At 43.3% G+C, this 26,500-nt stretch overlaps 1 protein-coding gene across 3 annotated transcripts in view; it reads right to left on the bottom strand.

Annotated features, from left to right (window-relative positions):
• LOC111834534 (contactin-5-like) overlaps nucleotides 1-14,398 on the bottom strand; it is a 45,173-nt gene extending 30,775 nt beyond the window's left edge. For 2 of the 3 annotated variants that reach the window (XM_072714997.1, XM_072714998.1), the window contains exon 1: nucleotides 13,049-13,363. In XM_072714997.1, coding sequence (XP_072571098.1) covers nucleotides 13,049-13,197 — 149 coding nt within the window. In that variant the 5' untranslated portion in view covers nucleotides 13,198-13,363. Of the gene's footprint in view, nucleotides 1-13,048; nucleotides 13,364-14,304 lie in introns of those variants that run through there. The other variant, XM_072714999.1, reaches the window with a different exon arrangement.
• Nucleotides 14,399-26,500: the final 12,102 nt, after the last annotated feature.

Below are 26,500 nucleotides of genomic sequence, written 5' to 3'. Positions count from 1 at the left end.
GTCCGACACAGCCCCTTACATTGCAAATAACAAGCGGCTTGCTGGTGTTCCGTTAATGACCAAGCTTTACTTCATAAACACTCTGTAGAAGCACCTACCTGGGCAAAATGATCGTAGACACTAATATGTACTGTATATATGCAAGTGCTTACACTGCCACACGCAGAAATGAACACTTTAATATCCCATATACTTATGCTACCCGTGTACCAAACCCTACAACAGGGTTCCCCAATTACAGTCCCAGAGGGCAAGTCTGCACTACAGATTAAAACAATTGACTGGCAAGGTGAATAAGGTCAGTTTCCGGGTTTGGAATGTGTGTCTGAGCAGGGAAACCTGCAAACTGTTGTGTGGAGTGCCCCACCAGAACCAGAACCAGCATCCAAACCACAAGGTCACACTGCATACAAAGCCAAATATATCTGGGAAATGCAATTAAAATAAAACCTTAATGTTTTTTTCCTATTCCAGAATAAACCATGAATCATTATACAATATTATGAGGAGTTAATGCAGAAATACAGGCCATGCTGATCGGGTTTCTGCAGCATGACCAGGAGGTTCAGCATGTGAACGCAGAATTTAAATTCTCAGCTATTTGGAGAGAAACTAAGAAAAGGCAAATTATTTTTTCAGAGCTTCCTAGGGGATCTTCCTCAATTACATCCACACTGAGCTTCAGAGGATCATTCTGACATTACATTCGGAGTTAATGTGATGTTAATACAGCCGTGGAAGATGTTTTCATTAAAATAAGGTTATGCAAATTAACCGAGGCATAGGGATAATGCACAGGTAGCCGGCCTGACATTACCCTCTTGTAGATCGCTTTAAAATTTGCAGCAACATACAATTAACTTTCGTACTTTATATCTTTCTATGCTGGATAACCGTTTAAACCTAATGAAAGACCATATACCTACGAAAAAAATAAATTACCGATAGATAGCATGCATATCCATCAATGTAATAATAATAATTAATAACACAGACCTCGGTATATTGTTCTGGCTCTAGTGCTCGTCTTCAAGGCCCCCCCTATCTGCACGCCAAATACCACCTGCTTGTACTGCTGAGCTATTGGAGGAGCTGCTCTTCCCACCTGGTGGAAGGATTGTCTCTCCATTTCATTCGATCAATCTTATCCATAAACCGTCTATCATTTTGCATGACGTGTTCGGACCGAGAGCGGATCCCCTTCCTCCTGCTTTGATCACAGGGACGCTACTGTGCCGTCACTCTATATGCCTGAGGGTCCCTTTCCTTTCGTCTACATGAATTCCTGCCGCTGCCACCCAGCAAGCTCTCAGCTTTCTATCCGCCTCCCATATACAAGCTGCTTAGGTTAATTGGAGGGTATGAATAATCCATTATTGTATGTTGCTCCTTGATTGCCTGCCGCCTCTTGGGGGTGGGGCTGGGGTTGGCGGGGGGGCTTGCTTCTCCTGCCTCGCGCTCTTTTCATTTAGGGACGGCTCGCCGAGACCCGCTGTGTAATGGAAACGCCTTTGGAGAAGCGGCTACACTGAGGCACCACGACTCACATTCAATTTTAATGCATCTGTTCCAAACACATGTGCGAACAGATGCATCCAAAAGGGCCTTTACACCTGGTATGTTTAATCTGAAGAAGAACTTAAGGGCAAAACTCCAGGTTTCAAGGTTTACATATTCAGTCGGTAGCTTATCCTGATGCGTTATTAGATGCCGGCGGATCAAGTCACTGGGGGTGCAGCTGGAATCTGACTCCGGGAAGCTCTGGAGGCGTCCGCACCAAAGGTGCGTGTGATAACAAGCTGGAGAGAAAACGGCCAGTATAGGCACTAGGTGCCGGTCTTGGCTGTGAGCGGTTACTTACCTCTATCCCAGCAACCTGGGCAGTGCTGCCCGTGAGCCCAGGATGTCAGGTGACCATGTCACATGGTATAGCTTAATCTGCTATGTCATTCCTGAGCATGGAAAGTGGCAGAGATACTGTACACCTTTTGCTGATATCTGCGTAAAGGACATATCAATAATGTACATGCAGAACAGTTTTCCCCCATTTGTTATATGTTCTAATGTAACAGTAATACTCCAATAGAGTAATACTCTACTTGACATGTTCAGTAATTCAGTATTTGCATTTTTTCCCCCCAAAGAGATTAAATATGTCCATTAAAACAATAGTTCTCAACTGGGGGGTACAGCTCACTAGGGGGCCTCAGCAAGGATTGGGGGGGGGGGGGTGCAATTTATTTGAAAAGCACCAAAAAAATGTGACTAAAGTGATGGCTGAGCGATAGCCTGTATCGAATTTTTGTGGTATATTGATATTTTTTTCAAAAGGACATAAGATTTATATCGGTATACTTTAATTGTGTGTTAAAATTAAATCTTTATTAAAGACTTAATTGAAACCAATATCATTCCTTCTTGGTTGCAAACAGCACAAGAGTTTGGGTGGTGACTGTCTTTTTGTATCAGCTGTATAATCTATTATCTTATTTTCAAGAGATTTTGTTCTACTGAGAAGTGCTCTACAAATTAAACTACTTCTTTTTATTATTATTATTACTATTATTATTACACAGAATCCCAGAACTCTCTGCTAAAATCAAACCATTCAGTTCGTGTCTCACAGGGAAGCTGACGGAGGGGAAAGGTGAGGAATCATTGTTACTTGGTTCATTTCGTTTTAAAACATTGTTACAAATATCGTAATTTGCAACATTTGTTTTATTTTGTTCAAGGCTAATACCTTAAAATGAGAGTGTTCTCAGTTAAGCGCACGTTTAATGGTGTCTGATTTTAGAGCCATTTGCTAAATAGGTTTCTGATTTAGCTTTTTGTTCATAAACATCCATATCAGTATCATAAACTGAGGAAGAAAATGATTGTTGGTGGACGTCATGGAGTTCAAAGAAATAACACTGTTTGGCTTCATAATCAAATTAAATTATGTTTATATTTAAAAACACTGGCAAGTTTTGTCATCATGGCAGAACGCATATACTGTAAGAGAAACAATATCATAATCTGTGGGGGGGTAAACATGTCCTGGTTGAGAACACTGCATTGAAACAATACCATTTATGCAGACCTACATTCAATATCTTTAATCTTAATGTGCCTAGTTATACATATAGAGATGTGTTTAATACCTAGTTTAACTTGATAGACAGCAATTTAAGACTGACAGGCAGCTGGAATATTTCATTAAGAATAATAATCAAGAATTAGGTAAATTGGTTACAAGCACATAGGCCTTCAGTGTCACAGAAACCATTGTCCATGGTTAGTTCACTCCATCCACAATTCTCCACATGCAAGATGACCTGTCATCTTCAATCCATTCAGATGGTCACTCACACGTGGAAACAGGAGGAAGGAGACAGGCTAGCACTTTCCTACCCTCAGCGTTCCGTGCAGCTTTCGTGGAATGTGGTCATGTGTGAGTATTTGTCAGTTATTCTGTCAGTCAGCTCTACCATCCAACTCACCAAGATTATCCTCAGGCAGCCTCACTTAAATCCTTAGGGTTTAAATGTCTGAAGACCATTTGGGATTCTCTTGCACACACTATACAGTACTGCAGCATGACAGATTTTAATTTTTTACTATGAAAAATGTGGAGAAAGACATCACCACTGTAGATGGAAGGTACTCCATCAAATCTTATAAAAATGCACTTATCTCCAAATTGCTGTCGAACTGCATTAAGCTTACAAGAAGCTCTATAGCTCGACACAGCCCGAATCTGTTAGCGGTCTGGCTGAAACAGTGCCAGGGCCAAGTATGAAAATGAAAATAAACTGTCAACTCCATTAATCTGCATCTGATTACATTTTCCGATGGAGATGTATCTAGAGGCCATCTGGATGAACACAGGACAATGTTAAGAAGATTATTTCCATTATTTAACAGAGTGTGGCTTCTTAGGGAAAAAAAAAACAATGATCTATAATTCAAACACAGCTAAAACGAAAATGTATACATTGTTATTGTTATTATTCTTAATAATAATAATAATAATAATAATAATAATAATAATAATAATAATAATAATAATAATAATGCTATTGCACTGCTGCTATTGACTATGGCCCTGTGCAATATCTTGGTAAATGTGCAAATACCAACCTACCCAATAGTGTCACTTATTCTTACTGACTAAAGCCCCCCCCCCTTATTTATTATATTCATGATGTCCTTGCATATACCCCCCCCCCCATGTCTCTTGTACCTATACATTGTGTATATTGTGTTTCTATATTGTTCTTATATCTTGTACTGACAATGTCACTTTTCCTGCATCTTTGTGGTCTTGCCAGATAATTTCGTTGTCCAGGCAACTGTACAATGACAATAAAAATTCTTGAAGTCTTGATAATAATAATAATAATAATAATAATAATAATAATAATAATAATAATAATGACAGGAGAGAGTGGATGGATGATTCTGGGGGAAAGTCATTAAGAACGATTTATTTATAATGGCAGCCTGGCACATTAATACACGATAATTCCAATAAACATCCAGAGCAAAGTGCTGACAGTGAGGAGAATGACTTATTCATGAGATCATCAGATCACTGATGCCAAAAAGCATTATAGTAAACTGAAATGGTGGTTTAAAATGTTGAATTCTGCTGAAAATAGCAAATTTACAATCAAAACAAGTCCAGCTGCATCAGGAATCCTACCCTCGCCTACCTGCGATCCCGGCCTGCCTCTGCATAAGCAATTAAAGCCTCTGCCTTGTGTTTTCAGCACCTTACGCATCACTCAGGAAGCGTGTCCCACACAACAAAGACTTCCCCATTGAGCTTTCACCTGCAAGCTGTTTAGTAAACTCTAATAACAGGCGGTGAAATTTCAAAGTGTTTTTTTTTTTCTCCCTCTAGCAATCAAAGGCCATTCTGGAACATTCCTTGTTTGGAATCCAGTTCCCAGTGGCTTCAATCAGATTTCTATCAGCTGGTTAAAATCAGCCCCGATTCCTGCTTACCTGCTTGTGTATGACCAGACCCAAATGACCATGGGATCATTCTGCCATTAGTCTGACTTTTGACAAACAGAGAGATTCCTCCATGGATTTACTTTATATCTTAAAAGGAAAGGGTGCCTTTATTAAAAAAAATAATAATAAAATTATAATTATGGGCTTCAGTTGTGCATTTTTACTTGTACACAAATCCTACACAGGCACAGCATTTTGCAAAACAACACAACATTTGGATATTAAGTAAAGCACCGTTTCATCCAATTAAAATGTTGAGCAATCCTGAAAACTACAGTGAAAAGATGAGTACAGAAGAAAGATGAGTCTTCCACTCCACGCAGAAAATACGTAACTAACGTTGAGGTGTAACATGTTAGACTGAGCTCATTACAGCTCAGTGTAACCATGTGTCACTCATGAACATGAACGCGGGGGTAAGACTGGGCTGATCTCTCAGCATAGCCCGGCTGTCTCAGGATCTGCTGCCGCACGGCGAGCTGCTCGCATGCTGCGAGAACAGCTGGAAAATGAAACCGCAATTATCCCATGTTCACATGAGGTTCGCTTTGAAAATGCAATTAACAAACTGCCAGAGCACCGAACTCCACGGGCTAATATGTGAAGGAGGGAAATGGTGTTTGTAGCAGAATTAGGGGAAGTATCCAAATATTGGCTTTTTATGTATTGGACTTTCCTTCTGTGGTTCGCGTTAATCTTCTAAAGTCTGGACTATACTCGATTGAACTGTCCCTTACATATGTAAATACGCAGATTTCAGCAGACAGTATTTCATATTATGGAAAGAGTCGCTCTGGCAACATCAGCTTCATGACCTGCTGAATGTCGTGCTCATTCTTGTCTCCTGAGTTACTGGCGTTTAATTGCAAGTTAGGAAATAAAAAGGCATTCGTTACACCAAAGACCATAAACCCCATTAAATAATGGAAACAATGAAATAGTAAATGTTAGTGGCGGACATGGGTGTAGTGTGGCAAGGCTCCCTCTTAATTAACTTTATGCATTATTGTTCGCCAGAAATACACTTTTTAAATATTAACCCCATATGTGTGCTTGCTGGATGACAGCCAATAGAAGATTCCAGTTGAAGTGTGTGATGGCCCGAAATTGCATGGGAATAACCCAGGACGGGGTGCCAAGCCATCACAGGGCACACAAACCATTCATGCCTGTGGGTGTTTTGGCAACTCCAATTAATCTCAGCATGTTTTTGGAATGTGGGGGGGAAACCAGAGAACCCAGAGGAAACCTCACAACAACACGGACCAAGCCCAAACCAAACCAAACCCATTCATCTGAAGCATACATGGATGGCTGAAGCACAGTCATACCACCCAGCTCTAACCCCACCCGAGCAGGCCTGCCAGTCTGCGGACACAGTGCCTCCTCTGTCCATCCACTAAGTCATACCACCCAGCTCTAACCCCACCCGAGCAGGCCTGCCAGTCTGTGGGCACAGTGCCTCCTCTGTCCAACCACTAAGTCATACCACCCAGCTCTAACCCCACCCGAGCAGGCCTGCCTGTCTGTGGGCACAGTGCCTCTTCTGTCCAACCACTCAGTCATACCACCCAGCTCTAACCCCACCCGAGCAGGCCTGCCAGTCTGCGGACACAGTGCCTCCTCTGTCCATCCACTAAGTCATACCACCCAGCTCTAACCCCACCCGAGCAGGCCTGCCAGTCTGTGGGCACAGTGCCTCCTCTGTCCAACCACTAAGTCATACCACCCAGCTCTAACCCCACCCGAGCAGGCCTGCCTGTCTGTGGGCACAGTGCCTCTTCTGTCCAACCACTCAGTCATACCACCCAGCTCTAACCCCACCCGAGCAGGCCTGCCTGTCTGTGGGCACAGTGCCTCTTCTGTCCAACCACTAAGTCATACCATCCAGCTCTAACCCCACCCGAGCAGGCCTGCCTGTCTGTGGGCACAGTGCCTCTTCTGTCCAACCACTCAGTCATACCACCCAGCTCTAACCCCACCCGAGCAGGCCTGCCTGTCTGTGGGCACAGTGCCTCTTCTGTCCAACCACTAAGTCATACCATCCAGCTCTAACCCCACCCGAGCAGGCCTGCCTGTCTGTGGGCACAGTGCCTCTTCTGTCCAACCACTCAGTCATACCACCCAGCTCTAACCCCACCCGAGCAGGCCTGCCAGTCTGCGGACACAGTGCCTCCTCTGTCCATCCACTAAGTCATACCACCCAGCTCTAACCCCACCCGAGCAGGCCTGCCAGTCTGTGGGCACAGTGCCTCCTCTGTCCAACCACTAAGTCATACCACCCAGCTCTAACCCCACCCGAGCAGGCCTGCCTGTCTGTGGGCACAGTGCCTCCTCTGTCCATCCACTAAGTCATACCACCCAGCTCTAACCCCACCCGAGCAGGCCTGCCAGTCTGCGGACACAGTGCCTCCTCTGTCCATCCACTCAGTCATACCACCCAGCTCTAACCCCACCGGAGCAGGCCTGCCAGTCTGTGGGCACAGTGCCTCCTCTGTCCATCTACTCAGTCATACCATCCAGCTCTAACCCCACCCGAGCAGGCCTGCCTGTCTGTGGGCACAGTGCCTCCTCTGTCCATCCACTCAGTCATACCACCCAGCTCTAACCCCACCCGAGCAGGCCTGCCAGTCTGTGGGCACAGTGCCTCCTATGTCCATCTACTCAGTCATACCACCCAGCTCTACCCCCACCCGAGCAGGCCTGCCTGTCTGTGGGCACAGTGCCTCCTCTGTCCATCCACTCAGTCATACCACCCAGCTCTAACCCCACCCGAGCAGGCCTGCCAGTCTGTGGGCACAGTGCCTCCTATGTCCATCTACTCAGTCATACCACCCAGCTCTACCCCCACCCGAGCAGGCCTGCCTGTCTGTGGGCACAGTGCCTCTTCTGTCCAACCACCAAGTCATACCACCCAGCTCTAACCCCACCCGAGCAGGCCTGCCAGTCTGTGGGCACAGTGCCTCCTCTGTCCATCTACTCAGTCATACCACCCAGCTCTAACCCCACCCGAGCAGGCTTGCCTGTCTATGGGCACAGTGCCTCCTCTGTCCATCTACTCAGTCATACCACCCAGCTCTAACCCCACCCGGGCAGGCCTGCCTGTCTGTGGGCACAGTGCCTCCTCTGTCCATCCACTCAGTCGTACCACCCAGCTCTAACCCCACCCGAGCAGGCCTACCTGTCTGTGGGCACAGTGCCTCCTCTGTCCATCCACTCAGTCGTACCACCCAGCTCTAACCCCATCCGAGCAGGCCTGCCTGTCTGTGGACACAGTGCCTCTTCTGTCCAACCACTAAGTCATACCACCGCGCTCTAACCCCACAAGAGCAGGCCTGCCTGTCTATGGGCACAGTGCCTCCTCTGTCCATCTACTCAGTCATACCACCCAGCTCTAACCCCACCTGGGCAGGCCTGCCTGTCTGTGGGCACAATGCCTCCTCTGTCCAACCACTCAGTCATACCATCCAGCTCTAACCCCACCCGAGCAGGCCTGCCTTTCTGTGGACACAGTGCCTCCTCTGTCCATCCACTCAGTCATACCACCCAGCTCTAACCCCACCCGAGCAGGCCTGCCTGTCTGTGGGCACAGTGCCTCTTCTGTCCAACCACTCAATCATACCACCCAGCTCTAACCCCACCTGAGCAGGCCTGCCTGTGTGTGGACACAGTGCCTCCTCTGTCCATCTACTCAGTCATACCATCCAGCTCTAACCCCACCTGGGCAGGCCTGCCTGTCTGTGGGCACAGTGCCTCCTCTGTCCAACCACTCAGTCATACCATCCAGCTCTAACCCCACCCGAGCAGGCCTGCCTGTCTGTGGACACAGTGCCTCCTCTGTCCAACCACTCAGTCATACCATCCAGCTCTAACCCCACAAGAGCAGGCCTGCCTGTCTGTGGACACAGTGCCTCCTCTGTCCAACCACTCAGTCATACCATCCAGCTCTAACCCCACAAGAGCAGGCCTGCCTGTCTGTGGGCACAGTGCCTCCTCTGTCCAACCACTGAGTCATACCACCCAGCTCTAACCCCACCCGAGCAGGCCTGCCTGTCTGTGGGCACAGTGCCTCCTCTGTCCATCCACTCAGTCATACCACCCAGCTCTAACCCCACAAGAGCAGGCCTGCCTGTCTGTGGGCACAGTGCCTCCTCTGTCCAACCACTCAGTCATACCACCGCGCTCTAACCCCACAAGAGCAGGCCTGCCAGTCTGTGGGCACAGTGCCTCCTCTGTCCAACCACTCAGTCATACCACCGCGCTCTAACCCCACAAGAGCAGGCCTGCCAGTCTGTGGGCACAGTGCCTCCTCTGTCCAACCACTAAGTCATACCACCCAGCTCTAATTCCACAAGAGCAGGCCTGCCTGTCTGTGGGCACAGTGCCTCCTCTGTCCAACCACTAAGTCATACCACCCAGCTCTAACCCCACCCGAGCAGGCCTGCCTGTCTGTGGGCACAGTGCCTCTTCTGTCCATCCACTCAGTCATACCACCCAGCTCTAACCCCACCCGAGCAGGCCTGCCTGTCTGTGGGCACAGTGCCTCCTCTGTCCAACCACTCAGTCATACCACCCAACTCTAACCCCACCCGAGCAGGCCTGCCTGTCTGTGGGCACAGTGCCTCCTCTGTCCATCCACTCAGTCATACCCCCCAGCTCTAACCCCACCCGAGCAGGCCTGCCTGTCTGTGGGCACAGTGCCTCCTCTGTCCATCCACTCAGTCATACCACCCAGCTCTAACCCCACAAGAGCAGGCCTGCCTGTCTGTGGGCACAGTGCCTCCTCTGTCCAACCACTCAGTCATACCACCGCGCTCTAACCCCACAAGAGCAGGCCTGCCAGTCTGTGGGCACAGTGCCTCCTCTGTCCAACCACTCAGTCATACCACCGCGCTCTAACCCCACAAGAGCAGGCCTGCCAGTCTGTGGGCACAGTGCCTCCTCTGTCCAACCACTCAGTCATACCACCCAACTCTAATTCCACAAGAGCAGGCCTGCCTGTCTGTGGGCACAGTGCCTCCTCTGTCCAACCACTAAGTCATACCACCCAGCTCTAACCCCACCCGAGCAGGCCTGCCTGTCTGTGGGCACAGTGCCTCTTCTGTCCATCCACTCAGTCATACCCCCCAGCTCTAACCCCACCCGAGCAGGCCTGCCTGTCTGTGGGCACAGTGCCTCTTCTGTCCATCCACTCAGTCATACCGCCACGCTCTAACCCCACCCGAGCAGGCCTGCCAGTCTGTGAGCACAGTGCCTCCGCTGTTCATCCACTCAGTCATACCGCCACGCTCTAACCCCACCCGAGCAGGCTTGCCTGTCTGTGGGCACAGTGCCTCTTCTGTCCATCCACTCAGTCATACCACCCAGCTCTAACCCCACCCGAGCAGGCTTGCCTGTCTGTGGGCACAGTGCCTCTTCTGTCCATCCACTCAGCTCTAACCCCACCTGAGCAGGCCTGCCAGTCTGTGGGCACAGTGCCTCCCCTCTCCATCCACTCAGCGTACTCTCTGCCCTGTTGGCTGTGCCAAACAGCAGGTCCCAGGCCACTGCATGCATGTCTGTGTGACAACTTGTTTCAGTTAATTTGCACAGGGGTGTAACTACATACGCTACTGTAATATACCCTGAGCTGAAGAATCGCTGAAGGCGCTCAATGTTGTCACAAGCTAGTGCCTGCATTCGTTATAACAAATAATTGCATTTAACCCTAATTTTTGAAAGAATAGACTTTATGGCAGTCTGTTCGTAAGTATGGGTTTTCCGTAAGTCGGACATTCTTAACTCGGAGACTGCCTGTACATCTCTAGCGATCACCCCCACTAGTGATGAAAGTGTGGGCACCACAAGCTGAGATAGCAAAAATTCTACCAATCACGTCCAAATCAAAACTCCCACACTCCTGGGTTCCCCCTAGTGTCAGGGTCAAGCATTGCATGGTGCAAAAAGTTAGTCCTTCCCCCAGCCTTTCCTTTACCACTGTTTTCATGAAGATGAGACCTGCACTTACTGAAATACCGACAGCCAGCATAACAGTGTACCTGAGGAGGTAATACGAAATTCTAAACACTATCATTCATTATGCACCGAAATATGTGATATGCATGAGAAATGAACATGACACGTTGTGTGCATGTTAATGGTGAACAAAAACACATCTAGTGATCAGCTTATATACTAATCAAAGGTTTCAAAATTCACAAAGTTTAAAATATTACCTCATCTACATGCAAATAAAACGATCATGGCAAATGCCTCTTTCCTGTCCTAAAGTGAAACGTCCCAAAAAGCAGAAGAATGTGAATTTGCATGAACAAAGGATTCATCATCTATACTGACTGAGAATGACTAAGAGGTGAGAACACCAGCTATTCTGCTCTCTGGGAGAAACGCGTTGGGCCGTTTAGCCGGTGTAAGGAAAGGACAAATCAGGTCACACCTACACTTGCACATGCATACAAGACTGGTTGAGCGATCAATATCATTATTATTATTACTTTTTAGGGTATGTTATAGATTTAGGAATTGAAATATACATATATAACGGTACGATTACGTGTGTGTATGCTACATATATATAATACCGATTTGTATTAATTATTATTAGTATCACTGATGTTGTTATAATTCTTGTTGTTTGATGAGTGTTATGTTTCTTATGGTTGTTTGTATTCTGTATTCCCCTATACTTCATTTTTTTTCCATCCCGCCTACATTATTAGTGTTATTATTTCTGTATACCTTTTTTTTTTTTTTTTTTTTTCTCTCTCCCCATGGTGATTGATGTCTGTTATTGTTACGCTTGTTGTTTCTGTACCCCCCCTGTTTTTCTCCTTTTCCACGGTACTGGTGAGTTCGGAGCGGCCACAATCTTTGCTCTTGAATGTAATGTAAAATAAAGTTGTCCTCCGAAGAGGGGGGGTGGTGGTGGGCAATAAAAAAAAAAAAAAAAAAAGGAAAGGATAATCCAGGTGACTCTGGGTATATGACAAGTTTAATAAGTCACTGCTGTTGAAATTAAACCAATAGAAGGCAAATTAATCATCATGGCTGCAGAATGCACTCGTTTTAAAAATAATAAGGATAAATTATCCTTTGCGGTTACAAACAGTTTTTGTTAATTATTCAGGTTAATCAACGATATGTCATCTTTGGAGCAATTTGCGCAAAAACATCCGTGCATATTTATGTTTGCGTGTGTGCTGGAATGTAGAAAGTGCAATTAAATTAATGCAGTGTTTAAGTATAAGCATCTGCATCATGCAAGCTGGAACACGTGTCCCATGAATAAAATCAGAGCCCCACAGACCTGCAGAATAAAGAAATTGCCAAATAACATGCTAATTTTACTTATAATGACTGAACGTTAAAATAATAACAAATGTGGATTCAGATACAATACGTATCACCACCACATCCCTTGGTACGTGTTTCACAGACGTAGCTTCACACACGTGAGCTTTAGCCAAAAAAAAAAAAACCTTTCATTACATAACTAAGCGCCGTAGTATTTTTGCCGAATGATCCTTCTGCCATTACCTTGTAACTTTACAACAGCATTTCCTCATAGTTAAGCGGGATGCTCAGAATCAGCGGAGGAGTGAAAATACGGTGGAATAGAATAAGAGCTGAGAAATTAAACCACTGATTCACACTTAAGTCCAACTTGGCCGGTAGCAGTAATTATATCAGCAGTAGTCCGACTCCCGGGCCCTCATTAGTGCAACCAAATATAAACACATTTTGCACATCAATTGGATATTTATTTTGTGCTTTAACTGCAAGAGCGTCATAAAATAGTATACAAGTGCAATTCAAAAGCGTTTAATCGAACTAGGAGTGGGAGTACAATTATTTAATTATCTGTATAATACTATACCCGTAAACAAAAAGTGTAATACAGTCTAATACCACGCTGTCAATCAGAGAATCAAAACCGTTTAGTGTTTAACTGGGAAAAACGTGGATAGCAGAGCAAATGTTTGATATTTGTAGGCGGGAGTCACAGAGCTCAGCGCAGAGAATAAAAGCTCCGTAGTCCTACCTTGAGCAGAGGAGGAGGAAGAGGGGATGTGCGGCCGAAGGGAGACGCGGCCCTGGTCCCCCTGCAGAGAGGAGATGCGGAGGGTTTGCAGCGTGCGGACTTCTGGCGCCGGACTGCCGGCTGCCCGCGAGACCCCTCCCCCGTCCCATTAAAAAGCAGCAAAAGTGAAAAGTCCAGGTGAGCAAAATTCAAGCACAGGAGTGAAGACTATTCAGCTTGAACGTTACGTTGCATTTTATTTTAAGGCTTAAATGTTGTTATCCGAACGCAGTGCTATTATTGCCTATGCAACACTTAAAGTAAGTGTTCTTCAAAACGGAGTCAACTGCAAAGCAAGTAAACGTTTAGTAAGGATAATTACAATAATTTATGCAAAAATAATTAGGCTAGTGTTACCCTGGGCTCTCCCAGTGTTCAAAACTTTTGATGTACAAAAGTTTAACACTATAGGTGCCGTCTTTGCCGGGTTATTTACTTGCCTTGCGGATAACTATTACTAATTAGATACCTTCCTTTTCCATTGCGGTTTCTAAGTCATTAAATTGTTATTTACCAATTTAGAATTTGTTTCATAATTGAACATTTGGTGTAACTTAGTACTTTTTAGTTTTAAGTTAACCTGACAGTGTTTTAAATGAAATCTATTCTGCAATTATTACAGTAAATACATTAGAAAAATAGTTAAGCAATTAACATTCTTTACATTGCCTGAATGATCAGTTCTGCCATTAATGATTCACAACCATCAGTGTTAATTTAACATTTAGTATTCATAAGGAAATAACATTTTCACATAATCACCAAGCGCGATATTAATGCTGTCACATGCAGACAGAAGGGAGTACGGGGGGGGGGGGGGTGGTTGTATTGGGGTGAACAAAAGGTAACAAGGAACAAGAGGTAAGGCTAACGCAGTGGTCCCCAAACTTCCTCTGCAGGCCCCCCCTTTTCTAGATAGGAACATTATTGAGCCCCCCCCCCCCCCCCCATTCAAACTACACAGGTTCAGATTCAAACTTTATTTGAAATACAACTCCCTTTTCTAATTGAGCTAAACAAATGCAATTACAAAATACAAATGGTGCAATTTCACCACTGTGGGAGAAAAAAGAGCAATCAATTAAAAATAAAAGTCCAGCATAAGTTTGAAATTATGCTAATGCAGATTTAACATTCCGAATACCGAATTTAGTTTTTAATGATAACCGCAGGTTTCAGCTTATTATACTATAGCACAAAATAACACTACATCATACCCATTAATTGATAGTCTCCTTGGACTTCATGTAGAAAATTTTAAACCTCGTTTTTCATGATATGGTGAGATTTTTTGACCGGCGCTGCAAAACGTCGATCGTCACGCGTCACCATGTCACATGGTACAAAAACCTTGCAAGAGCAAGACGACTTAAGACAGATCATACAGCACCTCTCAGCCGGCTGCACAAACTGGAACAGCCTCCGTGACGACACAACTTTGCCCTTATTGGCTGAAGAACGTGACGTTTGTTTCAGGAAGTTCCGAAGCGCTATCTGCTATTTCTCCCGAATGTCACGTAAAGCAGTGAAAACTGGTTTTCAGTTAATTTACCTGGTAAAATAAATAAATTACATAAACGCTCTAATAGTACACGTAAGTTAGTGGCTTATTTATTGTTAGTTACTGTAATGTTGCGCTGCTTTATTTGTTTAATCGTCCAGTCTGTGAAGAGATTATTTTAAGGTGGCACATGCCCCTGAGGCTATCCCATTGGTGCGCCGCACTCCCCCCCCCCCCCCCCAGGGAGGAAACAGGTCAGGTCGGGCAGGACATCACGATGCGCCCAGCGTTGCCACATTTTTTTAATTAATGAATTATTGAATGGTTTAGATTCATTATTTGCTACTTAATTTTTTGAAGAATAGTAATTAAGTCTCACCCTATTCATCCATCCATCCATCCATACACTGTTTGCAAATACAGGGTGGAGGTTCCCCTGTTTCAGGAAACACATAGGCAGAGATACAGGGAAATACATTCAGTCACACTTACTCACTTAATCATGGGAAGAGCAGGGACTTGCAATGTCATGTGTATGTGTGTGTAGATATCAGAAACAACACATGAAATCAGACTCTAATCACAGTTACAAGAGCATCTGCAAAAGTGAGCCTTATTTGGCTGAATTCTCATTTAGCGATATGTGTGTTAGCTAAAACTGAGGCCTGACAGTCACATTTAATATGCACATTTCCATTTTCGCAGGACTGCAATTCACACAGAGGCTGCCATTCGGAAGACATTTATACCCAAAGACAGTGCGCAGAGAAGCATACACAGCTGAGTGGAGCGGAGAGCCCGGGTCCCGGAGAGACGGAATCTAGCCGGCGTGGTGAGCACTCCTAGCCGGCGTGGTGAGCACTCCTAGCCGGCCTCCCGCACTCCGCGGGGTTTCAGCTTTACTCCACAATTTCTGCTTCCAATTGTTGAGCATGGGAGGGGCACCGTTAAGGGGGAGGGAAGTCAGAACAATTCCAGGGGCCCCTGAGAGTCACTGGGGCCCTTCAACATTTGGAACATAATTGGATAGGTTTGGGTCGAGGGCCCAGTATGATATGCTTTCATGGGGCCCAAAATGTCTGGCGACAGTGTGCATAATGGTGGGGGCACATGTGAGCACTGCAGCAGTCATTAGGTCCAAAGATTGCTTTGCATGATCAGATAATTGTCCAGGAATATGAGGCTGTTTCACAGGATCTGGTGCTCCCTGTGGTTGAAGCAGTGTTCCCTCGTATTGTTTCCATATTCCAGGATGACAATGCCCCCTGTGTACACTGCTAAACAAATTAAAGGGTGACTTTATGAACATCAGAACAGAAGTCTTCCCAGTCATCCCACAGAGAGAAAAAATTCACCACTTTAATCCTTCAAACAAAAGGATGAATTCCTGAAGAAATTCCCTAAACCCACTATACTGTACATAGGTCAGGTGTTATGTGACAGAAGGACTGAGGCAGTAGGGTTATTCCATATTTGGACCTTGATGTTGTTGTTTTGTTTCTGTTTGTTATTGTTAGATCTTTCTGATGTAATAGGCAATTGCAAAGCTATTTTCTGAACTACACAGTGTTATGATTATAAGAAATATATTCTACTTCTGTCGTAATACACAAGCAAACATTATACAAAACAAATTAGAAGGTGAGCTGGTGAAACGACTTGTGTCCATATGTTCTGTTACGCCAGTTCTGTTACTTTCCGACTCATTATGATGCCTCAGAGAGACATTGATCTTTTGATTTTTACTCTTAGAAAGATGTTGTTGTGCTGTAACCACCTTGTTTCAGAATATTATCGCATTTCATCTTTGTGGTTCTCATTTACAAATAATCAAGAGAAACACAGTTCAGTACTACAACATTAAATAGTTTCCTTTAAACCACCTTAAAACACATCTTACCAGCCATTATGCCATAAATCTTTACTATCACCATTGTTTATCATTGTGAGGAAAAGCATAGAGATTCTTTTTTAAATGGTTGACAGTAGAATGTATATTTGCATTAAGGTGAATATTTTATGCTTTTGTCAAATGCATTGACTCATTTCTGTTGGTGTATTTTATCCTATAGCCCCATATATGTCAGACCACCAATATCATTCTTGACTGCCTTAATCCTATTCTATTAGTTTGGGAAAAAATAGATATATTGGCTCAGCAAAGCTGAATAGCTTGTGTGATAATTACCGAAGGGAATCACGGTAGCTGGTCCCTGAGACACGAGGCTAATGACGCCTTCTCCTTGAAGAAAACACGATCACTCAGCACCTCTCAAATCTCAACACTCACTTCCTCTCTAGACACCAGCACTCGACACCTCCTGTCTGGCACTAGAGAGAGACTATCATCACCTTATCCCTGTTACCCCTCGAAGAATTGCACCACGATTCAATTTCGCACTCAGGACAACTGGGATGTCTTGACCAAAGCAACCACTCAGCAGCTGTGCAAACATGACCGACATAAAGCACCGCAGACCCTGCCTGCATCCTTCAGAAATGCCGTGTAGAGTGTCCCAGCTAGACTGATAACGTGCATGCAAATGTCAGGGTGCTCTACGGCTTGGCCGATCATTCATAAATGCTGGGTTAAAAATCAACTGGGATAACTGGCATCCCAGAGCTGAGTAAATCGTGGTCAGAACACACACTGGGTTATTCAAACCCAGACTCTTGTGTATGCAATGTTGTGCCGGTTATTACTATACAACCCTTAAATTTACCTGCATTTACTAAATGTTGCTGTAAATATATACTGCTGTTGACAGAATTACGTTTCAGAACATGAATATCTATTGGACTAACAAACTCGGCTGCACTTCGGTGTCGACCTATCAGGGTTTAATCCGTGATAATGACCTGCTGACTTACCCCATACATAGCCCACTGTTCACAGTTAACATTAATTAGTTGACAATAGATGAGATGATCTAACATTATCGTTCAAAGAGAGCGAGTTAAATTTCATACTAACATTATTATTGTTAACAATAATCATTTTTATTACAAATAAAAATATTACTGTAATACAAAGAATTAAAAGTTTGTCTTGCTATGTCTGTGCCACATAAGCTGTTTGATCTCCAACAGTCCCAACAAAGAATTTCTTTGAACATGATGCATGAGATCGTGGGTTCCCATGACAACGGGGTACAGGTACCCAAGTACTGGGTCAAAAACATAACCCCACAGCTTGGTAAGGAGTGGGTACCTGCACTGAAAATAACCCAAGAGGCTCAACCTAGTATTCAGGTAGAAAAAAACTACCCAACGTTGTGCAGAGTGTAAGAGCGATGGGAAGAGAATATGGATGCAGCAGTAATATGTAAGTGTCAGCTTTATTATCCCAGCGTCGGCAGGATACGCGTTTCCCAGCATGCTCGGGGGCCGTGCATATACCCCCTGTGTATGTCTTGTTGTAAGTAGCTGTATGTATTTGTTTGTGTAAATATTTATGTTCCTAATTATCGCGTGTGTCCTTTCCTGTGTTGTATGTGTAATCCTGACGTTGCTCTAGCGTTGTATAATGATTACCGTGTGTAGCCTCCCCGCCTAGTGTGTAGCCTCCCCGCGTTTGCCTGACATGTTTGTCGGAGTCTTTTTAAGGAAAACGGCAAAGAACAACTTTGCGCAAAACCGCCCTGCCTCGGTTAGTCACTGCCGCTATGATGCCTTGTTCAGCCCGGCGCCATAAAATGTTTTAGTTACAATATCTGACTATATAAAACAGGGTTGATGACAACTATCAGTTATCAGAGGTGTTCAATGCATGTTATTACAGCAGAGTGCAGAGAAAGATGCACAGTGAACTTCCTGATACTGAGCCAGCCAGACGGGGGCTGTGTGAATCACTTCCTGCCTTTCTAATTTCCTCTTATTATCTACAGCTGACTTCCAAAATTGAGATCCAACAAACCCTTCATCTACTGTCTAGACGTCGCTTTACCCTTTTCAAATAAATGATAAAAAAAGCTTTTGTTAAGCCACAGGTATATACTGTATGTAAGCTTCAGGAGATGACATCTGGGCGGACACAAAATGATCTTCCTACGAAAACACGGAATGAAACTGCACATCTGCAGTTGCCATGTTAATTACGTTTCGAGTTTTAACCAGCAAAGATGAAAAGACTGTATAAGAGACTGGTAATGAGGGGAGGGTGCAGGAGTTTTTTTTTTTTGGGGGGGTTGGGGTGAGATTGGGGAAACACCCCTTTACGCACCTGTATCTGATTGTCTAAGACCAGGGGTACGCAGGTTTGAGGGGTAACCTTTAGGTCAGCTGTTCAAACCCTGGTGTGAGGAGGACTCAGCTAATCAGTCCTCTAATTCATAGTCTAATTAGGGAGTTGCAGCAGAAACCCACACACACAACAGCCCTTTCTGGATAAGGTCGCTCAGCAAGTTTGCGTCTCTTAAAGCCAGAGACCGTTAGCAATGGAGCGATTCTCGTGGATTTGTAGGTTGACTCATTTAACTTACTGGGCAAAAATGGTAATTTTGTATTTTCCTTGATTAGCTTGCCCCTTACATCGTGAGGGTGCTTAGCAAATCACTCCGCCCGATTCTCCAGTTCTAATGTCGAGTGGATCTGTTTGCCATCTGGAAGATGAATCTTTTCAAATACTGAAAAAATCCTTTTTACAGAAGCACACAAATTGCATCAGGGCCATTGAATTAGCTATGGAATACTGTGTTATACCGAAACATACAGTGTTTTTCATTAGAAAATAAATAATAGAGAAAATCTCTAACAAATTAAGGGCCGTTCCTGTGATTAGAAGTAATAGTTCCCCTAATTATGGCATTCATCATCTTGGTGTTAGTCATTTGGACATTTTGTTGGAGACAGAATGTCAGGAGGTAAAAAAGCAGGCATGAAACAGGAGCAATATATACATTTTATTACTCTTAGAAATGTATGGTATTAATTATCATTGTCACTTGGAAAAGTCATTTTCACACTCAAACACAGCTAATTTTCTCTCACATTCTCAGATTGGATCTCAAGCTCAAATTTTATATATATATATATATATATATATAAATAAATATCTGTTTTTCCCATTGGGTCAAAATGAACACTTGACGACAAAGAGACAGCCACTGATCAGTTTGTTTCGTTTAGCCATGCTGAATTTTGTGAAGTGCATAAGCTCTGTTAGACCAGATGCTGAAGAGATATTTTAGTACAAACGTTTGTGGAAACCGAACCTGTGGCCCAGTGGGCTGCCTGTGGCCCTGCGTTGACCTCCCATGGTCAGCTCTGGCCCTGGCAGGAGGCCTTTAACTTAATTGTTTGACATGTTTTGTTACCTCATTGATAGTGGCTACATTGATCAATCAAGTATTATCAAGTAAAACTACATATGAAGGTGCTGTATGGTCTGGATGTCAATCAAACTGGCAAAAATATTAAGCCAGACTGAACCTTGAGCAAAGCTGACCTTTATTGACAGCTGGGCAGTTAAATCTGAATCATCTTTTGCTGTGTGAATACAAGTATTCTTGGCGGTACTTCATCTTGAGGTAAATATTAGTGGTACTCGGGGCAGTTTTACCTTGGGTGGTTCTGGTGCGGGGGACAGGGAGGGCCATTGCACCCATGACAACATGCCCCCCCCCCCCCCCCACGATGGTCACCCTAAGTACATATGCTACTGTACTTGGGTCTGAAAAAATGTATTATTATTACTATTATTATCATTATTTACATTTATAAATGTGGGCTAAATTTTTGTACGCCGGGAATAAGCGAACCACAAACGTAGGCACGTTTTCCTGATGGGCTTTTAACGCAGCTCTCCGGGGGGTCGAGTCACTTCAATTGGTGAAAAGCGAAGTTAACAACAGAAAAAAATAATCAGGCTTGTGGAAGTAAGACAGTCAAACAAGAAATTAGAGTGAGTTACATACTATTTGTAAAAAAAGAAATCATGCATTTCATAAATATGGTTCATCTTACACTAACTTGAACAGCTCATCCAGGATTTTTCCTGCCTTGTGACCTGGGCATCCTGAAATAGACTCCATCCTGGAAAGCAAAAATAAATGGCTCCTCATGCAACATGCACGTGTGAAGAACTGCTTTGCTAAGAAGTGTGTTGAGGTTCCATTTGTTTAGCTGGTGAATTATGATTAATGAGAATTTCACAGTGTTCCTGCGGAGTCATGCCACAGTGGAATGGAACAAATCAGTGAGATGCTCTTTATATCCAGAGCGTTCAATCAGAACTTGACCCACCACTAATAAGTGACTCACTGTTTAATTTATAAGCTGCCTCAACAAATTGCATCACAAGGGAGCCATGCAAACACATTGTGGGAAGTGCTTTAAACTGTGTCCTCAGCTTTCATTATACATATGCACCAATTATTCACTATGTGTTTGTATGTAAGCAACATACTGTGCTTTTTACTATTAAAATGAAACTTTTACTGCTCAATGAAACCTCAAAAAGGTTTTTCGCACCTTAATCACAACTAGTTGAAACAAATCAGCAATATGAATTGTTTATAGCTTGCTATTTCAAAGTGTCAAAATGTTTTTTTTCCTATAATTAATTCCTGAAGGACTAGTACGTACTTGTGCTCCTTGACCTATATCTAACCCCGTGGTGATCCATAGTGACCTCACATTACCTATTCGCTGGCCCCGTAATTTTTTTATTTTTTTTTTGTGTTTTGTTCATTTGTTAATTTGTTGGAAAACACAAAACCCTAATAATTATACTGGTGGAAGAACAGGGTTTGTGTGTGTCTGTGTGTTGAACACCACTTGTTAGGTATGCCTACACTGAACATCTGCAGTTCAAACGGGGTCTCTCTATCAGGGTAGAATCATGCACAGGAAATGATGACGCAGGGACTTACTCTGCAAACATGGATGAATGAATGGACGGAAATGTAATGCACCCATTAAAGAAGACCTTCAGAAACCCAAAGGCACTTAAACGAGGCCGTGCTTATGGAAATATCCTTTAATTACCATTTTCTGATCAGCCAATGTTAGTGCTATGCTCCTTTGTCATAGGAAAAACTCAATTGAAATCTTGCAGACATGGTGGGGTGATTACCCAAGATACTTCTGGGATGTTCTGTATTCTCAGGTTCTGCAATGGCCTCAGTCCCCTTGGAAAAAGGTTTTTTTCTGATTCAGCATGATGCACTGAATCAGTTACCCTCCTGTGCGGTGGCGACATTCTGTTAGTTATTGGTAACATAGGACTTTAAAACCCAGCAGCTCATTCATCAGTTACTGCAGTTAAACCAGTTAGAGGTAAACAGGTAACAATAATCCCGCCAAGTGTGGCATAGAAAGACTCATTTTTCATATTATATTTTTCATTTTCATATTAAGATGTATGAGGGTTACGATTCAACACCACTTGTATTTCATAAATTAAAACACCATTTCCCATCTCCCCCGGCTCCTTTGGCCCTGGTATTGTAATATTTATTAAGAACATGACTGTAGTACTCTGTGACCTGGAAGCTTGCAGTGACCTCTCTTCTCCTTCCTGGCAATAAGTCTTTTATTGATGTTGGAACAGATCATCATCAGACACTACTTCACTATATTTATGTGAAGCTTAAAATATTGGCTTTTGTAAGGAACACATTATTCATATAGCTATTCAGTTCTTTACTGGCTTATACTAATCTTACTGCGTTACACAGTATAGGTGCAAGACGTGGAAAAGAAAGTTGTGTCTACAGTCACCATCTTAACATGAAGAATAACAAGAATTCGAATCAGATTCATTTTGGAATGAGCAGACGACCAAGGTCAGTGGAATTTGCTTTCGTGGTGCATGCATGCTGCATGGTAAGTCAGCTCAAATCAGCTTTGTCCAACATGAAGCATTGTTAGATAGCAACATCGCATTGGACAATCGGCGTGACAAAAAAAAAAAAGAAAAACAATGAATAACACAACAGACGATGTTCACAGATACCAAAAGCCAAGATTCACACATAATATTCACAGCCAATCATTGCTCACATAAGCAGTTGCTGTAGCTATTAAAGTAGAGAAAGGACAGTTTAAAGACTATCAATGGGGGCTAAGATCAAGGTATTTACTGATAGCCAGGCAGACATTCATCTTCACATGGTAAAGCTGACGGGACATAGGTGGGTGGCCCAGCTTGCTAATTATGACTTCGCCATCTGTCATAAGCTCAGCCATACTCATAACAATGCAGGTGCTCACTCTCAAGTCCCTGGAGAGACATCAGCATGAAGAGTAGGAGCAGCTGGCTACTTCCTATTGGAGAAATGGCCTGAAGTGAATGGATGGGCAGAGAGTCAGTCTATTGATGGAGACCTAGCACTCAAAAGGCAGTGACAACAGCTGGGAATGCAGCTGGTAGAAACAGACCCAGAAGCCTTCACATTTGGAATGGAAACCACTGGAGGTCTTTCATGAAGTACCTATATAGCAGGGAAACTATCCAGAATTGCATCACTGCTGTATGGCCAGTTGTCAGTGGCTCACTTGTGCTATTTGTGGTTATTTTCACGAGTCTGTTGTGATCATTGTCCATTTATCTAGCAAAAAGATTAGACACTTACACTATGAGCACACCCCTTCCATGCCTTGGGGTGTACAGGGTGTGACAGTGGATGGTTCATCTGTTACATCCGTAGGATTGAACAGATACCAACTACTCATTGCTCAGAAAGCAACGCTGCGTTTGAAGGTCTCAAACAGCTGAACCAGAGAGAATGTCAGACAATTAAACTACTAAAGGAAGTACTACCAATATACTACTATATATAGTCTTTACTATATGTCATGTATAGGGATGAGTGGTCAAAATCTGCACAAAAACTGTGGTGTTCAAATAAGTTTATTGCAAGGCTTTTATTGGTTTTTAATTCCAAACAGGCATTGCCATGATTAATATAATGAACTTATTTCTATTTCTATTCAAATGTTTATAAAAATGACAATTGTTTGTCTGGGGTGTCTATCATCAATCTAGCATTGTGCTTTAAAGCATACGTTCCTATTAGCTGAAAGCAAAAATAATTACCATAAACTGTTCTTACAATAGCCAGACAAGTAATCTGCACTCTCAGCTGTATAAATGATTCTATTCAAACACTGTTAATGAAGCGTGAAAAGATGATCTGGCTGCAGGTAATCAAATGCAATTAGAGCTGTTTGAAAAAAACCACATTGTTACTTACTGTATTGGGTATTGATTCTGATTTGACATCTTCATCTCTGGCATTGTCACCAAAACAGAACTCAATTTTAGAACCCAACACAAGCTATTCCTTATTAAAATAAACATGTATTTCAAAATCTAATTTATTCAATCTCCAATTGCACCCAGTGATGCTGAAAAATATTTCAGTGACCTACTGCATAGCATCGTAGTTTTTAGCTATCAAATCCTGTTTTGGATTGGTTTCTAATTTGAAATTTAATGGTGTCAAAAATAAATGGCCGAATGAAAGATCAAAGCAAAAAGAAAATTAAAAATCACAATTGATGAAGTGTGAACAATGTATCCCTGCACAAAAGAAATTGGTATCGTGTGTTATTTGATACACGGACCTAGAATGAAAGGTCTTTCTGACACTTGCACTGAGAATTTGCTTATAATGAGATGTAAATATTATATACCAACCATAGTCAAACATCCTTGCATTTAATCTTGACACTTGACTGGTATCCCGGAGTCGCATTTGGGTTACCGTGTCAGCAGCCCAGTGGCATGCATCTGGGAGGCTGTGACAGCTCGCTTCGGGGTCCCACGTCACCTCCCATGTTTGATCCTCCTATGAACCGTGGGAGGATAAAGACAGATGTGCCTAGCCAGAAATCCCAGTATGTCAGGGGAGGAAGACTAGAACTCATTAACAGCACAGTTCCAGGACTAATTTATGGAAATAAATGTTAACCAGCTGCCCCAACTAACTTGCACATTTTTGAATTACAGACAACAAATAAGCATCATGACCTCAACAATGGCCTCAAGAGCCTATTAATAATTCTTGACCATTCTAATATATTCAGTAAAGCAAAAAAAAAAATCACACTGCTTCTGATATAGAGCCTGAAATTTAGTTTGAAGCCAGCAATCGTAGGATCATTTTGCTCACTTACACAACAGGATATAACATCTAAGTTTGTGGCATTCGTGGGGGTAGATGATGTCATCCTTTGTGTATGCTTTAAAATATCACCCCGGATCAGCTAACTTTAGTGGAGAGGGTGAAGACATAGAAGTTACAGACCGATTTCACATCCTTGGAACAGTCGTCAGCAACTTAGGATCTAGCTGTCAAGAAATACGTCACAGACTGACACCTGTCAGCCATGGATCGCCCTACAGAAAAATCCCCAAAAGTAGCGGTGTAGCTCCAAGAGCGAAGATCAGAAATATGGTTTCCGCGGTTATTATTCATGGGTGAGGAAACTGTAGAATGAAGAAGCGGGGCAGGAAGTGTGTCGATGCCTTTGAACTCGGGTGATGTCATCATGGACCACAAGGAAATGAACAAGTAGATTCTGGGCAAATCAAGCCTGAACTTTGACTTGTAGACATTAATGAACTATGTGATTTTTTTTGGACTTACATGCATGGTAGAATGCAGCCTATAGCTTAGAGTCATCTATAATTAACTTCACATTATTGGGTGAGTCCATGGATATACGTAGTTGCATTGCGGTCATGAGGTTGTGATTTGCAGTATCGACAGCCAGCTACATTTTCACTCATTTGTAATGTGATGTGCTCTGCACACAACTGAGGCTTTCTCTCTCTTTTTATTTGGATTCTCATCCTGTTACGGAAGGACATGATGAAGGATGGACAATCCATGTTGTGGCTCACAAAACGTGACTTATTAAAACAAGAAACAGACTACGAAGGGACAAAAACAAAGTAGGTAAATGACTAAGGCGGGGAGCAACAAACAACAAACATAGCAAGAATCAGCAAACACAGGGCAACAACAGCTTCAGACACACAATGACCAACTCAGGAACATGGGCATATATACGTGTAAGCATATATACACGGTAAGATACAAGGGTAAGACGAGGGAGCGGCGTGGGCCAATTACAATCAACAAAACAACAAGAAACAGGTGCGGGACTCAAACACTAGGATGGGGGTGACCAGTGACACCTGCTGGCCAGTCAGTGACTGATCCAGACACATCTATGACCCTCCTTCCCTCTGCCATATTGCAAATTTTAATTGATGCTTTTTTAAAATTCAGTAACCACTGTTAGGCAATTTATGCCATCTACTGCCGTATGTGTATAATGACATTTAAATTCTAGTCCTCAAATATAAGTTGACCCCAGTTCTTTAATGTTTTGGACAAAAAAAAAAACATCCTATATTTGGGCCAATACGGTATTTTAAAGGTATTTATGGATTACTTTAAAAAATGTTGTCTTTGTATTAAGTGTTTTCTTTTTGAGCACAATCCAGGGAGTAGCTGGAAAAAAAACATTTCACTATACAGTATATATACTATATAGTGTATGTTTGTGTATGTGACAGAACTTGAAAACTTGTCACTACAAGGCTGCTTGCAGGACAGGGCATTTTTAAGCGAGACATAAAGCCATGACACCTTGCCTATTGAGGACTGATTGATGGTCTTTACATCATTAATCACAGCTTTTAAGGAGATCCATAGAAGTTTAGCTGGTGAGTCATGTAGGGGGCTTTCTTGACGTATTAAGCTTAATGAGAATATTATGCAGATTTACTATGCGAATGCACATAATCGTTACAGGGACGTACAATCCAGTGATAATGATAAACTTTCCAGTTGTGTATTTTACTTTATTTCTGCATTGTGTATGTCCTGCCACTGGCATCCCAACAAACTGCATTTCAGCCTGGCTCTTCTGTGTCATTCACTGCTGGAATTGCA

This window comes from Paramormyrops kingsleyae, chromosome 8, assembly GCF_048594095.1.
Source record: "Paramormyrops kingsleyae isolate MSU_618 chromosome 8, PKINGS_0.4, whole genome shotgun sequence".
Classification (NCBI taxonomy): Eukaryota; Metazoa; Chordata; class Actinopteri; order Osteoglossiformes; family Mormyridae; genus Paramormyrops; species Paramormyrops kingsleyae.
This window is presented reverse-complemented; position numbering and strand designations above follow the sequence as displayed.